The sequence below is a fragment of the Pristiophorus japonicus genome, chromosome 20, assembly GCF_044704955.1.
Source record: "Pristiophorus japonicus isolate sPriJap1 chromosome 20, sPriJap1.hap1, whole genome shotgun sequence".
NCBI lineage: Eukaryota > Metazoa > Chordata > Chondrichthyes > Pristiophoridae > Pristiophorus > Pristiophorus japonicus.
This window is the reverse complement of record NC_091996.1, coordinates 63,081,088-63,097,285: the sequence shown is the minus strand read 5'-3', so window position 1 is coordinate 63,097,285 and position 16,198 is coordinate 63,081,088. Positions and strand designations below refer to the sequence as shown.

The following is a 16,198-nucleotide window of genomic DNA, read 5'->3' as shown; positions in this document are numbered from 1 at the left end:
AATTCCAGGAGTCAGCAATTCAGTATAATTTCAGAATTATAAACTAGTTTACCAGAATGTGGGTGACACTGAGGAAGCTGCACTTATGGTCCATTCCAATTTTCTTGAGACAATTGTTTGGCTTGTTAAACCACAGAAGGCCAGACCAGGTACAAGTGGCTGGTTCCTTTGTGTGAAGAGTAAACTGGTCAGGTTTTTTCTCTATTTCCTCTATCAAAACCCCTCATGAGATGTAAATAACCGATGTCTTTGCACATATTTGTAGCAATTCATTTACACCATCTCATTGGGGACACTGGTGATTGTTCACATTGCTCACCAGTGCCTACATGTAAAGGTCCGAGAGCTGAGAGCCAGCACAATGTTCCAGCAATTGGATGTAAAGTGTGCAAGGTGCTTTGTCAACAAGAAATTAAAGGCACAAGTTTAAGATAATAAAAACTAAAAAGTTTATTGGAAATAAGCATGATACAATATATTATGATTTTCCCAGCAAAAAAATTGTATTATAGTCTCTCAAAAGAATTGGTTATGACAAATCACCACCGAGGTAATATTGCAACACTAACGTGCTGGAGTGGGAGGACAGTCATCAACGCTTCTGAGGATTAAGAAATCAAATTACAAGACAAACGTGTTAACAGTGGTGACCATCGCTCGTGTATTTTGAGGAGATAACCAAAGGCACTGAACTTCAAATAAAAGTTAAGGAAAAATTTACCACATTCTGAAGGGAGATTTAAAGAAAACTGCAAGAGGTGACGTACAACACCTTAAACAAGACTGACAAATCAAAGAAAAATTATATATTTATAAGTACAGTACTTTCTAGTCTGATCCTTTCACTATTTATATTCAATATAATAGGTATAATGACTTCATTCCAGAAGGAAAATGCACTTTGCACCACAACAAAGTGAAGGTTTGATGTTTACAGCTATACTAAACTTTCTATCAACAGCACAGTTTTGGGTGTACAGATGTGAAAAGTAGAAGTATATCATGTCAGCTCCTGATCCAACATTCAAGTGCACGAAAGCCAAGCAGTGCGAGACTCCAAGCGCATGTCCATTCTGGTGCCAAGTTTAATTTTTAAAGTCCCCAGCGGATTCCTCTCACTGGTCCTCTCGGGAACTTTTATGAATGGAATTTTTAAAAAAAAGCTTTGAGAAATGCAGGTGCTTCCTTCAAATCACTTATTATAAAAGTGCCAGAGGAGAGGAACATTGTGTGCGTTCACCTAAATGCAGAGCTCTGCCATTCGGTGCTTGCCAGCCCGAGGGTCGTTGTGCACCGTGACATGGGTCTGCCAACCGCATATTGCAAATCCTGATGTCAGCCAAGCTGCAGTATAGACAAATGTGAACCAGTGTCTATTGACATCTGTTAGCCAATGAGTTGAAGGCAGGGCGGGACTTACGGCAGGACTATTTTACAGCAAACAAAGCTCTTGGCCGAAAGTCCCCATAAAAGCAGCACTATTTCTCCAGCATAATGCAGTGAGTGCTGGATACCTACATAATTGTGTGCGTAAAATCAAGCCCAGTCACTGACAGCAATGTCTCCAGCCTTGATTGACAGGTGCACTACTCAATCATCTAACGTCTGGCCAGGATTTGTAGTGTCATGAACTAGTTGCTTTCTCTAGGACCAGGAAAAGAGACTCCACACCAAACACTCAGCCCTTAAAGCAAAATCATCATTTAGGAAATTACAGTTCAAAAGACCAAGAGATGAATGAGGGGGCGGATGGGGAGGAACAGGATAAGAGCGAGGGGGCGGATGGGGAGGACAGGATAAAAGTGTGGTCAAGACAAGAAAGAACGAACTAAAATGGTTAACAAAGGGCCCATGTGCAATCATGTTTGCCACAACCGTTGTGCTTCACTCACAGACCTCATCCCTCACAAAGTCAGAATACGGTGCATTGATACGTGTGCCTGGGACAGAAAATGCAGCACAGTTAACATAAAAAAGTGATGCTCTTCAATAGGCTGGTGGGAGGCAATGCATGCGAACACAAAAAAAAACACAAATAAATGGTAATGATACTGGAGTTCAGGACACACCATTAACAGTCGGCATGTTCTTAACACAACTGGGGCAATAAGCATAAATAAGGTGGCTTCATTCCCACCCCAGTGTCACCATTAGCAAGTTTCAAATGTACCCCTAGATGGTAGCATATTTTGTAAAAAGGCTTTTTTTACTTCGTACTTTAAGGGTATAACAATGTCGCCGAGTGGTGGCCCCAGAAATTCTATCCTGGAGCAATCACCTAACTTGGCTGTTGTACCCATTTAATGTTGATCAGGTCCGAACTGCAACTGAGGTATTGGACAGGAGCACCAGCCCATAATTCCTTCCATTAACCATGATCCGTATATCATTTCTTTGGGAAATACAAGTAAGACTAATGAATAATGGGACATAGGATGAAGCATCAGTAAGACTGGTGGACAATCAGCCCATCATCAGCAAACAACTAAAAAACAATAAAATGAGACTCTTGTGGGACACTTGACCCGGAGCTCCAAGTACATCCTCCCCTCCCACATAATGCCACATCTCACAGGCAACAACGTACCATCATCACAGAGCAGGTAGCTGCACATCGATCAGCTGTGTCAGGTACTGTGCAACTGTTATAAAACACAAGTGTTTATTTAAACCCACTGAAGATATTCCTAGGTGCAACACATATACTATCACCGACCCAGTCAGACGCCAGAGATTCGCAATGGTTTTTTGAATAATCAACAGCTGATAGGGTAGTCAGTTTGGAATCTTAAGAGTTCTGCTGCACAACTGGAAGATTGTTATTTGCTTCCCTAGCACCCAGCACTTCACCCCTGCTTTGGTGGTGGTGGGGGGGGGGGGGGGGGGGGGAAGAAAGGCGGTGCACAGCCCCTGGAGTTCTTTTGATGGGTAGTGTTTTTTTTTAAATAAAAGGCTTTGTAACTACCTAATGGCTCAGTGCGTAAATACACTGCCCGTCATCTGTTTGAACCAGAGGTGACAGTGGGTGTAATGAATCCACCATTGTTAGACTAAGGGGGGGGGGGGGGGCAAAGAGTGGAAAGTGAGCCAAGCAAACCACTATCCTGGTGAAAGGTGCACCTACGTGGATGTGAACAGAATTCGGACTCGGCTGTGATGCTCCCCATGATGGAACAGCCTGCTAACTCAATGTGCTCAGGTCACTTGACCAAGGTACTGGGGAGCAGCAAGCACCTGTGGAACCTCAGCACAAGTCAATTATTTGAAATGGAACAGACCCCCGTCTCCATCTTAGCAGAACAGTAGGTTCCAGTGGAAGGATGAACGAGATGAGATCAAATGGCCTCCATTATCTGTACTTAAGTTTTGTAACTTAAGTACAGATAATGGAGGCCAAGGGGGGGGCGGGGGGAGAAAACAAGTTTGGAAATCTTACAAATCTTCACAGCTGCAACTGAAACATGCCAAGTAGTTTTAAGGACCGGATTGATTGCTTTCCTTCCCGGCCCATCCCTTACCCCACCTAAACACGCCGCAGGATTAACGGACTAATTATTTGAAGTAATCTAACTGGCCAAACCTAGAGTTACCTCTTCATTACTGAATTTCTCTGGCTTATCATGGTCACCAGCTGATTAAAATTGAACAAATTTTAAAAATAAATTCAGAAGGATCAGTAAATTCATTCCTATTGGTGCTGGACAAGTTTGTTTTATTTGTACTGCACCTGTGCTGGCCCAGCAGCATCCAAGAACAGTTAAAAAGAGTCTCCCAGTCCTCCGATTGACATTAATATAAATACTCTCCTGGCCAACAGTGCGGAAGATTCCTACCACAAACACCAGGCGATTGCGCACGTCTACCTGGAATCAATACATAATTTGTTTTTAAATTATAACAATTCGATTAGCACAAATACAAACATGTCATGAATCGAGACAAGCATCAATTTTGAGAACAGGGGATTGAGCGGTGGGATGTGTTGGGGGTAAGAGCACAAGACACACAGACACACACAGACACATTTCTGTGGTTTAGATTTAAAGTGTGAAAAATTATGTTAAAATAAGAATCAAATATTCTTAATGTTACCCACACAAATAAAATGTTTTGCATTAGATTTCTGACTGTCTGAATAGTTTAGTGATGGAAGCAGCAGAGATCAAAAATTTTATTTTTAAACTAATTATGAAGTGGCCATCCTTAATAGTGAAGTCTTGGTCCTGATAGTATTCCGCTGGCTGGGAAACTCAAAAAAAAATCTTAATCCTTGCATAAAGAATAGCTTCACTGTTCACCTAAACTGAGGGGAGGAGAGATCACAGATTGAGCTCACAGCATCATTTCTGTCTACGTGCTGATCCTCCGTATCAATACAAAAAGATCTGGCTATGGGCTTAATTATTTCTAATTGTAATCGTTGGGATTATGGGTAACAATCAAAAGGAGAATTTAATGCCGATGGTTTGATTGATGAGAGTTTTACATAATCCCGTCTGAGAGAAGACGACATTGCAAAGATTTCACGAGCGACTCCAGGTGAAGCAACGGCTCATAGTTTGAAGATTCCTGGCACGCTTCACTGTAAACAAAGTCCAAAGCGACCGCTCCAACACCAATACCCGAGGTCGTGCATCAGGCTGCAGTAAGGAAAGTGGCAAACTGCTCTCTGCAAGCGATTAAAGGCATGAAGCAAAAACAAAACGATTTGAGCAACGATCCTTCAACTGGAGTCTGAATGGTGTGTGTGTGTGTGTGTGTGTGTGTGTGTGTGTTTGTTTTTAAACTGGCTCAATGGTCATTTCCCACTTGGCAGATCATCGTGCTGGGGAGTGCGATCCATTACGATTGGCCACTGCTGGCATTAATGGCAGTGTTCTGTGATGTCCACCACCACCGCTTTCTTCCAGCTGAAGAGGAAGTATCCAGCACCCGCACCCAATGCCACAGCGATGCAGAGGTAACCGTTGTAGGTCATAAAGACCAGCATGAGGAAGTAGCTGATGACCACTTGTATGACGTGCAGGATGGTCTGGATGAGGTGGGGCATGCTGAACATCTGCTGTCTGTGAACAAAGGGAACAGAGTCAGTGAAAAGCCACGGCTGTGTGTGGGAGCGAGTGGGCAAGCGATACTGTCTTGAGAGCACATGTGCAACGCAGTAGTCACCACTTCCACCCTGTTCAATGGTTTTGAAAAGCTGTTGTTTTTCCTCCAACTTCTGCCCACCTCAATTTTTCATCCGGGTTACACTGCAATACTCCACATATAATGTATTTAATGGCTGCTAACTCCTCCTGCATCAACATCCATGACCACTGTTGTTTGAGATCCAAATTGGGGCATCTCCTGACAGCTACAGAAGGTATTAGCCACATTTCTCAATCAACAACATCTTGTTTTTAATTTACAAGTAACCAAAAGTGAAAGCAGTTTACATTAGAAGTACTGCCCAACAGCTACAGCCCAATGTTTTTCTTTCCCTTTCTCCCACTGAAGGAATTGACTTGTATCGGACCAGCCTCGACAGATGTCAGCAGCCTCTCAGTACCTCACCAGAGACTACTGCACTTTGTGCACCTAGAAAGTGAGACACAACAGGCTTTTCGACTTCAGCAGGTATATTTGCTGAGCCTGTCCTCAGTGGATGTCAGCACATGCAGTTTCCGCAGTGGCCACTGTCAAGCAACCTTGGGGGGGGGGGGGGGGGTGGGGAGCGTGGAGAGGGTCCAGGATAGCTGTGGCCAATTGCTGCTCGCCCACCCCCAAGAAGCATTCTGGGCTGTCGAGTCAGTACAAAACCAGGTGTTTCCCCACTTACCCAACAGTTTTGTGAGTTTCCATCAGCATTGACCCATTTGGTCCAGGAACAGGCATGGAGTTATAGCGAACGTTAACCTGCGACTTCCGAAGCAAACATTCTCGACTGATTTTCAGCCCCTCATAAATCATCGCAAACAGGAAAACAATCACACAGGCACCGATCATCCCTGCAGAAGAGAAAGCAGCAAGGGGAAGATAGAATTATACAAAGACCATGTTAGAAACATGACAATTGGCTTGACCTACAGTTAGGAATTATTTAATGTCAGACGCACGGGGCAACACCACAGGCACATGGATGGAAGGTGAAAGAGAAAAGGGAAGCAAGAGTACTTCAGCTCAAATTGTGACAAAACACTACTTCCTGTCTTCAATGTCAAGTGTTGCTCCTGGACCCAGGAAATGCCAAATGGAATAATTAGATATTTGCTGCAAAGAACACATGACGACGACAATTTGGAATTTGGGAACGTCTCTGGGTCATTGGAAGAAGGTGTCTCACCCCCAGGACAGTTCAGGTGCATGTGGAATCCAGCCGAGTGAAATGGGAAGGCTCTGATTCCAGCTTATCAGTGAACTTTTTCTCCATCTTTCCATCTGATGGTGTCCCCTCTCCCCAAGGTGCTGGCACACACTGGTTATAGCTCCACAGGTGGCAGTGATCCTCCAGTACCTCACTAGTGACTAGTCTGCCCGAAATCATAGAATCACGATTAATAGCACACAATACAGGCCATGGATCTGTCTACTCTCTTGTGGCTCAGTTGGTAATATTCACGCCTCTAAATATCAGAAAGTTGTGGGTTCAAGCCCCATTCCAAGAACCTTGATCACATAATCCATGCTGACACTCCAGTGCAGTACCAAGGGAGTGCTGCACTGTTGGAGGTGCTGTCTTTCAGATGAGACATTAAGCAGAGGCCCCATCTGCCCACTCAAGCGGACATAAAAGATTCCACGACACTATTCAAAGAAGAGCAGGGAGTTATCCCCGGTAACATGGACAATATTTATCCCTCAACTATCGCCTAAAACAGATGATCTGGTCAATATTTCATTGCTGTTTGAGACTTTGCAGTGTGCCAATTGCTGCCGCATTTCAGACATTGACTACACTTCAAAAGTACTTAATTGGTTGTAAAGTGCTTTGGGACATCCTGAGGTAGTGAAAGGCACCATAAAAATGCAATTCTTCCTTTCTTTCATTTCCCTGCCCTATCTTCATAACCTTTCACGTTCTTCATTTTCAAATACTTATACAATTCCCTTTTAAATGTTAGTGTTAAAACCTTGATAATCACTTGCAAAAAAAAAGTTTTCATGTTTCTCCTCTGTTCCTTCAAGCAATGGAAATATAATGTGGGGGTGGGGGGGAGAAAGGGGAGGAAACAGCACAGATTGTGTTTGTTTATGTTTCAGTTTAAATTTCTGTCAGACTTACAGGGAAGAAACTGCTGCAGGGGAGCTATCAAGGCGAGGGAACTACAATCTACACACTGAGTAATGCACCATAAAACAATCAAATTCTGTGAAACCTTGGAACCAGAGCCTGGGTAACAATTTCTAGGCCTCTGCATAAGTAAGGCTCTCCGAACTTTTGATTTACAAGTGGGTCCTGGGAGTCCCTACACAATTATTAGAAGGTTCACTGACTTCACCAGATTTGCAGGGTTTCACACAATGATCATTTTAAAAACCGAAGACTGGGAGCCGAGGAAAATATTAGCAGGAAGCAGTTTCTTTTTCAAAATTAAAATTCACAATACATATTTTAGGTTAGATTGTCATTCCGAAAATCAAGAGACTGTGCTTCACTTCTGCTTTTAACAGGAGAGATCACAGTTAAACTCAATTACAGACCAAACCCCAATTTTACATCAATAGTCAGTTAATTTTAATCAATAGTCATTATTCTCCTTCCCATCCCATTAAAAAGTAAAATAAAGACTTGCAATTCTATAGTGCCTTTAACAACCTCTAGACATTCCAAAGCACTTCACAGTCAATGAAGTACCTGTACTTTTGAAACGGAATCAGTGTTGTAATTAAGGAAATGCTCCCACAAACAGCAATGTGATAATGACCAGATAATGTGTTTTAGTGATGTCGGTGAGGAATAAATATTGGCCAGAACACCAGGGAAAACTACCCTGCTCATCTTCAAAATAGTGTCATGGGATCTTTTACTGCCACCCGAGAGCGAAGACGAAGCCTCGGTTTAATGTCTCATCCTAAAGATGGCACCGCCAACAGTGCAGCACTGCACTGGAATGTCAGCCGGGATATTGTGCTCAAGTCTCTGGAGTGGGACTTGAACCCACAACCTACGACTCGGGCGGGAGAGCTACCCACTGAACCACAGCAGACACCATTACATATATTAACCACTGAATTCGGTCTACACATGGCAAATGGTTGTTCCAGTTAGTGAGTTATTCACAATGTCAGCTCCGTCTATGTAAGTGACTAAGTGCAAGGCTTTCCTGAGTTCGGTCCAGCAGTTTTTTTTTAATTTTAGAAGTTAACTGAGCATGTATGTTTATTTAAAAAAAAACACATTATGAGTTTGTCACCAAATTCAGTGGCTGATTCGACAAATATATCCCTGCATTATTTGGCTGCCGATGCAGATCCCATAAATATTGCCGTGAATCTCAGTGGAAAGTTTCAACATTCGCCAACACCTAACCATCAAACCAGCTGGATGGAAAACTACATCTGATCATCCTTCCTGGTCTGGCAATGCCTCAGATTTAAAATTCTCATCCTCGTGTCCAAATTCCTCCAATGGCCTTGCCCTACCCAATCCTCTTGCCTTCCTCCAGCCCTACATTGCGAGATCTCTGCGCTACACCAATTCTGACTTCTTGTGGATCCCCGATTTCCATCGTCCCACCATTGGCAACTGTGCCTTCAGCTATCTAGGCCCGAAGTTCAGGAATTCCCTCCCCAAACCTCTCCGCTTCTATCTCCTCCTTTAAGACACTTCTTAAAGCCTACCTCTTTGACCAAGATGTCCTAATATCACTTTGTGGCTCGGTGTCAAATTCTGTCTGCTAATTGTTCCTGTGAAGCGCCTTGGAATGTTTTACTATGTTAAAGGTGCTATACAAATGCAAGTAGTGGTTGTTCAAACCCAGAGTTGTAGCACATTACCGAGCTGCCATGACATCAGCACTCACCTCCAACTGAGTTGATCAGTAGCCCAGGGAAGAGTAACTCCACATTCTTGTACCCGAAGTAGAATGTCATTTGCTGGGGATAAAGGAATTGCATAGTGAAACTGAGATTACACTATTACTGCAAACCCCAGCCAAACTGTCACACTGCTATACATCACAACCATAGGGCAAGGGGGCAAAACAGGGCAAGGGGGCAGAACAGATAGATCGCATATTGCAGTAGATCATAGCATTTATACTTTCATGACATTTTCAATGTTTGCAGTACAGTGCTCTTGGATACAGGGCTCGAGGGGTTGGGGACCCAATATGCAGATGATCCTAAAATAGGAGGCATAGTAAATAATTCTGAGGACCAAAGGAATCTGCACTGGGAATATTGATAAGATGGTGGAACGGGCAAACGTGGCAGGTGGAATTCAAAGAATAATTATATTTTAAATGGGGGAAAGCTGGGTGATGTGGAAGAGCAGTGGGATCTGGGGGCTCAGGTTCACAAGACTTTAAAAGAAGCGCCTCAAGTGGATAAAAAAAGCTAATGGAATACTGGGTTTTGTAGCAAGAGGTGTAGAATATAATAGTAGAGATGTAATGGTGAACCTATATAAAACCTTCAGACCACAGTTTGGGGTGCACACTATAGGAAGGACGTATCACTCGGATACGACCTGGCATAAGGAAATACAATTTAAAATGATGGGATCAGACAGAATAGATAAAACATGCTGTTTCTAGCGGTTGAACGGTCTAAGAACAAGGGGATTATAGATAAGATTAAATATTATTGATTTGTGACAGAGTGCAGGAGAAACTTTTTTTTTTAAACAGATGATTGTGAGGCTGTGAATGCACAAGTGGAATTAGTAACTGAAGCAGAGACAACTTAAGAATAGGTCAGATAAGTGATTGAAGAGGAATGAAGGGACATGGGAACAGGGTGGTCACATGGGAAGGATAAACACCAACATGGACTATGTAATTCTCTACAATTGGCCTTGGAAAGATTCTGGTGTTGTGAATGATGCAGTCTTCCACACACCAAAGCCAACGATCTGCATCTCTCAGGGGGTTCCTGGTCTCTATAAAGACATTGTTGCATTTTTCATATCTCTGACACCCACCACATCAGCCTCTGTTTTGGCAAATGTCAGTTCATAACTAACATCTCACTGGTGCTTTCAATTTAATCAGCAGCCAGTTATGTTTTTGTCTCCCTCAGTCCGTCAGTCCGGCTAAGACTCAAGAACTTTTTCAGGTGCGTCCTGTCGCAGCTGCTCAGTCACCACACGTTCTGCTGACACTTCAAAGCAAACTCTTAAATTTTAAACAGTTTGAGTCAGCTGAACAACGGTGGGAGCTGATGTGCAACGGTCTCCACAGGTTTAAAAAAATCCACGCGCAGACATCTTCTACCCCTGGAGTTCAGGACTGGAACACCGGGTCCTCCATTGAAACATCTATGAACTCATCCCTTCTGGTGTGGAAGCAAGTCATCCTCGGTCGAGGGACCGCCTATGATAGTAACCAGGTGGAAACGTTCTTCAGTCAGAGGAGAAAGAGTGACTGGAACTGTGATCGTATCCACTGCAACTGCCTGTAATATGAACTGTTCACCTCCCACTCACAAACAGCTACTCCATGACTCACTATGCACCAAGTCCCTCACCCGCCCAAACATGCAATTCTGAACCCCACCAACTTGCTATTTCAGCCAAAGGACAGATTTACTGCAGACCCGGAAACATTGGGATAGGAGAGAATCCTTACCATCATCCCACCAGAGCTGTGGTCATGCTCCGGTGCAGACGTCGGGTGGTGGTGAGGGGGGCCGCCGGAGGCCATTAGCATGGTGCCATGGTGGTCAGCCATCGACATATTCATCGCAGTGGTGGAGAAATTGAGTCCAAGACTCTCTGTGAATGCCTGTGGAAATATCAGAAAGGATTAAGTAGTTAGTTCAGACCTGGGGTCTAATCAAATAAAAAATTGCACAAAAAGCAAGCAGCCAGGCGTTAACCTCAGAGTCAATGAGATAAGGGATGAGGTAGGGTTATAAAACCAGCAGGGAAAGCCACAGAATAATAAAGCCAAATTCAAAGGAGTAAGAGATAGTGTGTAAATATTGCATGCCAATTCACAAAGTTCCGGCAATTGCTAATGACTGAACAAAAGATCAGGTGTAGGAATAACAGATTGAAGGCCAACGGACAGGAGGGAGTTACCATAACAGGACCAGCTGTGGAAACAGCAACAGGTGACAAGAAAGAATTTGATCAAGATAATGTTCACACATGGGAAGGGAGACTCACGACTTGGTAATAATTTTGAGGCGAGAGACAAGTTGAGATAACAGCAGAATGTCTCTGTATCTTGCAAAAACAAGCAGAGAATTAATAGAACACACATGGTTAACTGAAGGACAAAAAAGGTATAGAGAGAGACAAGCTCAGACAGTCCAGAGCGAGAACCCGGGAACAACCCTTGACAGAAGCAGGGTCCAGGGAGCAACCCTTGAAGGTATAGTGTCAGGACCGGATTGATCACCCGGGATGTATTGGGTAACTGAGAGTATATTGAATTACAGCGTTGAGTTGAACAGAGTTAGTATTTTAAGCGGAAAGGAACACCTTTTCTGCAGAGTTAATCAGAGTTAAATAGATTATAAGTAGTGGGTCTTGTACTTCTGTAGAGAGTATAAGTAGTGGGTCTTGTACTTCTTTTGTATCGGAGAATTAGAGTATAAGTAGTGAGTCTTGTACTTGTCCTGTATTAAACGAACATTAACGATACTGTCATTTGTCTGGTGTATAATTTGATATTTAACTCAGGAATCATCGCAGGCGACTACTAGTCACACGACGAACGAAATTGCCGCTCGCGCAACAACGCCTGAAAATAGAAGCACATATTATTAGGCCTCTCTACTTGGCCGTAATGCACACTCTAAATTTGCCCATAACAGAGGGAAAGGTAATTAATGCTGCAGATTGGCTGCAGGGACAGACTACACCTGGTGATGGTATGGAACAAAATTAGTATTAAAAAATGATCAGATGGTTGCAACAGCTTCAATATACAATAAAGAAATTATGCTATTTTACATCGCACTGGTCAGGCCACACCTCAATTATAGTGTTTATCTTCAGTCCCTGCCACAAACTCCTTTCCTCTTCCTAGCATGTGTCAGAGGCTGAACCCACTGTTGGCAACCTTGGTGTCATATGTGACCCTGAAATTAGCTTCCGACCACATATCCCGCCTTAATTAAGACTGCCTATTTCCACCTCTAACGTCGCCTGTCTCAGCCCTTGCTTCAGCTCATCTGCTGCTGAAACCCTCATCCATGCCTTCGTTACCTCTAGACTTTGCTATTCCAATGCACGCCTGGCTGGCCTCCCACATTCTACCAGACATAAACTTGGTCATCCAAAACTCGGCTGTCCAAGCCCGAACTCGCACCAAGTCCTGTTCACCCATCACCTCTGTGCTCGCCGACTTACATTGGCTTACAGTCCAGCAACGCCTCGATTTCAAAATTCTCATCCTTGTTTTCAAATCCCTCTTATGGCCTCGTTCCTGCCCATCTCTAATCTCATCCAGCCCCACAACCTCCAAAATATCTGCACTCCTCTAATTCTGACCTCTTGAACATCCCGGATATAAATGCAAGTTGTTGTTGTAGTTCAAAATTCACAATCGTTAAATTATGCTGTTAAAATTCAGCCTGTATTATAGCTTGGAATAGGCATGGTAGATTTCATTGTGGAGAGGCAGGAGCTGGAGGAAGAGGCTTCCTGCAGACACAGCCCCAGGGCAAGGAAATGTGGCTGCTGATGAGCTCCATTTACGTTTACATCACATTGACATGCATGGTAATTTAATCACAAGACTTAGTCTCAGGGGGCAGTAAGCGTCACTCACTGCTCCAGGGTCTTAAAAAAAATATATGAACCTTGTCCCAGTTCTCAGGGCATCTGTAGATTTACTGCTGCTCAGTTTCATGGACCCACACTATTTCCTTTCATTGGAAGAAAGAACCCTTTCCCCCTCAGTCAATGCTGACTCAGTTAACTTTACAAATGTTTCACTCCAATTGCTGTCTGTTTCCCAATCTTTTCAGTCGATTTGTATGAAAATTAATATAAACCAGTGGAGCGACTTTGATGACTTATAGCAATAAGGTTTTTATTCAATGAGGTTTATTTGGAGATAGGGCAGCAGATGTGTGATATATTTTATACTCTTTACTTTAGCAGCCTCATTCCTCAATGAAGCAACTAAGATAAAGAGCTGAGCCCACATTTTACTATTTCACACTGCAAAATGTGCCTGGGATTTTAGGTACACATTATGTGGAAAGTTATACTATAATTTTATATATAATACACACGCCAACCATCTCGGCAACTCACCCACAAACTCGCGACTCCACAAAGGGGCAACCTCCACTCCCCAATCCGATTTTGTGGCTGGAGTAAAGAGCACACGATAATCTCTTAATCGGATTCCAACTGAATTCTCCATCCTCCTAATGCAGTTAATTGGCAATGATTCACCCGTTCGACCAGGCAAGAATAGCCTCTGGGTCTCAGTGCTCCTCCTGACATTTGAAGTGAAATCAGGTTTCAGGAGATACTGGAGCATAAATCGAGTTAGAGCAATGTGACGATCAGAGCAATCCGTTTACACTCGTGATTGATTGGATTGTGGCACTGGCCATCCAATGCAGACACAGGCAGTAAACGCTCTTGTTTTCTGGCAACACATAATTACCGGAAATTAAAAGCAGAAAATGCTGAAAATACTCAGGTCAGGCAGCACCAGTGGAGTGAGAAACAGAGTTAACGTTTCAGGTCGATGACCTTTCATCAGACTGGAAAAAGTTAGAGATGCGACAGGTTTTAAGCAAGTTGAGAGGCAGGGGAAGGAGCGAGGGGAGGAAAGAACAAAAGGGAAGGTCTGTGATGGGGTGGAAGGTAGGAGAGATTAAATGACAAAAGGGATGGTTGTGTGAGGCAAATGGGGATGGTAATCGGACAAGTAAAGGAACAAAAGCTGTGTCTATAGGAGATGCAAATGGGAATAGCAGAATCATCATCAGCTGCTGTCCGAATAAAATGGGGCAAGGTTTATTGTTGAACTCAATGTTGAGTCCAGAAGGCTGTAAAGAGCTTAAGTTGAGGACTGAAGGTTTCCCTGGAGGTTGGGTCGTTTACACCAGTGCCGTCCAATAGAAATAGCTGACAGGCCACAGGTATAGTGATGGCAACACCATTTTAATCACATGCACGAATGTTGGTAGAAAACACCTTACATACACTCTCAATACGGGTAAAAATGTTGTGTGTATATTTACTGAACATCTACCACCATTCAGTAACCAAGAAAGTAAAACACAATGATCAAAAAACATTTGCACTCTGCTTTTCGCCACCATTTTAACAAATGCACAAAGGTTAAAGTACACATGCACAATCCATGCAAAGAAAAAGAAACTGCTTTATTTAGCGCCTTGTACAACCTCAGGACGTCTCAAACCGCTTTACATCAAGTACTTTGGAAGTGTAGTCACTCTTGTAATGTATGAAACACAGAAGCCAATTTGTACACACCACGCTCAGATTATCTGTTTCACTGATATTAGTTGAAAGATAAATATTGGTCAGGACACAAGGGATAACTCCCCTGCTCTTCTTCCAATCATGCCATGGATCTTTTACATCCACCCGAGGGGGAAGATGGGGCCTTGGTTTAACGTCTCATTCGAAAGACAGATATCACATTGTCACACATTGACACACTAATGTAATGCACCACCTCAGGTCAAAACTTTGAAAACATGTATAGTATTAGGCAGTCCCTCGTATCGAGGATGACTTGCTTCCACACCAAAAATAGATGAGTTCACAGGTGTTTCAATAAAGGGACCTGACAATCTAGGTCCTGAACTAAATACTAATGGGTGGAAGATGCCTGTGCATGAATTCTTTTAACGTGGGGCGGCCGTTGCACACCAGCCACCACATGGGCTTGACAGAGCTAGGTCTTGATCCAGTGGCAAGGGTTAACCAAGACGACTAGAGACCAAGCTCTGCTGCACAGACCTAGTGCACACAACATGCTCCTTCTATCCATAGATCGCAGTGTGGGCGGGCCCGTGCTGTCCCTGGGCCCTCGGCTCTCCAGGGCCCCAATCACGACGCTCCTGGGCCCTGATCTCTCACTGCTCCTCCGCCTCGATCAAAAATGGAGCAGTCAGAAACAGGACATCAATTAGTCTCCTCTTATCTTGGAGACATCTTTGAAAACAGCTCCCCTGTGGCTGAGGTTTAATGCACTGCCAAGCATAGCACTGGAAACACAGGCCAGAAAAAAGGCCCGGGTTCAAACCGCAGTCTGCTATTGAATCCATCTGAACAGAAATAAAAGTTGGCCTCAACATTCTTGCACTTTAGGTGTGAGGGAGGGAGTAAAAGAGAAATAACCAGTCCAGTGACACCTGCTGAAAGGAGCATAATGTTGGACATCATGCGAGGACAATCTTAAGTGCCGATGCTGTGAGAACACAAAAACATAAGAAATAAGAGGAGTCGCCATCAGATCTCAGAAGAGATCTCATAGAAACACATAAAATTCTGACGGGACTGGACAGGTTAGATGCAGGAAGAATGTCCCCGATGTTGGGGAAGTCCAGAACCAGGGGACATAGTCTAAGGATAAGGGGTAAGCCATTTAGGACCGAGATGAGGAGAAACTTCTTAACTCAGAGTTGTTAACCTGTGGAATTCCTTGCCGCAGAGAGAGTTGTTGATGCCAGTTCATTGGATATATTTAAGAGAGAGTTAGACATGGCCCTTATGGCTAAAGGGATCAAGGGGTATGTAGGGAAAGCAGGAAAGGGGTATTGAGGTGAATGATCAGCCATGATCTTATTGAATGGTGGTGCAGGCTCGAAGGGCTGAATGACCTACTTCTGCACCTATTTTCAATGATTCTATTTGGCCCCTCGAGCCTGCTCCGCCATTCAATATCATGGCTGACTGGATCTTGGCCTCAATTCCACTTCACTGCCCACTCCCCATAACCCTTGACTCCCTTATCGTTGAATCCTTACACAGAGAGACCAGAACAGGGACACTGCCTCGAGTCAGCCCTTACTCAGATTAGAGCAGGGACACAGCAGTCAGAGGAAT

General features: G+C 43.7%; 1 protein-coding gene across 1 annotated transcript in view; it reads right to left on the bottom strand.

Moving 5' to 3' along the window:
* Positions 1-425: 425 nt before the first annotated feature.
* slc31a1 (solute carrier family 31 member 1) overlaps positions 426-16,198 on the bottom strand; it is a 56,070-nt gene continuing 40,297 nt past the window's right edge. Inside the window, exons 2-5 of the mRNA XM_070862888.1 lie at positions 10,773-10,928; positions 9,006-9,078; positions 5,822-5,990; positions 426-5,066 (exon numbers count right to left, since the gene is read on the bottom strand). Coding sequence (XP_070718989.1) covers positions 4,865-5,066; positions 5,822-5,990; positions 9,006-9,078; positions 10,773-10,886 — 558 coding nt within the window. The 5' untranslated portion in view covers positions 10,887-10,928 and the 3' untranslated portion in view covers positions 426-4,864. The remainder of the gene's footprint in view (positions 5,067-5,821; positions 5,991-9,005; positions 9,079-10,772; positions 10,929-16,198) is intronic.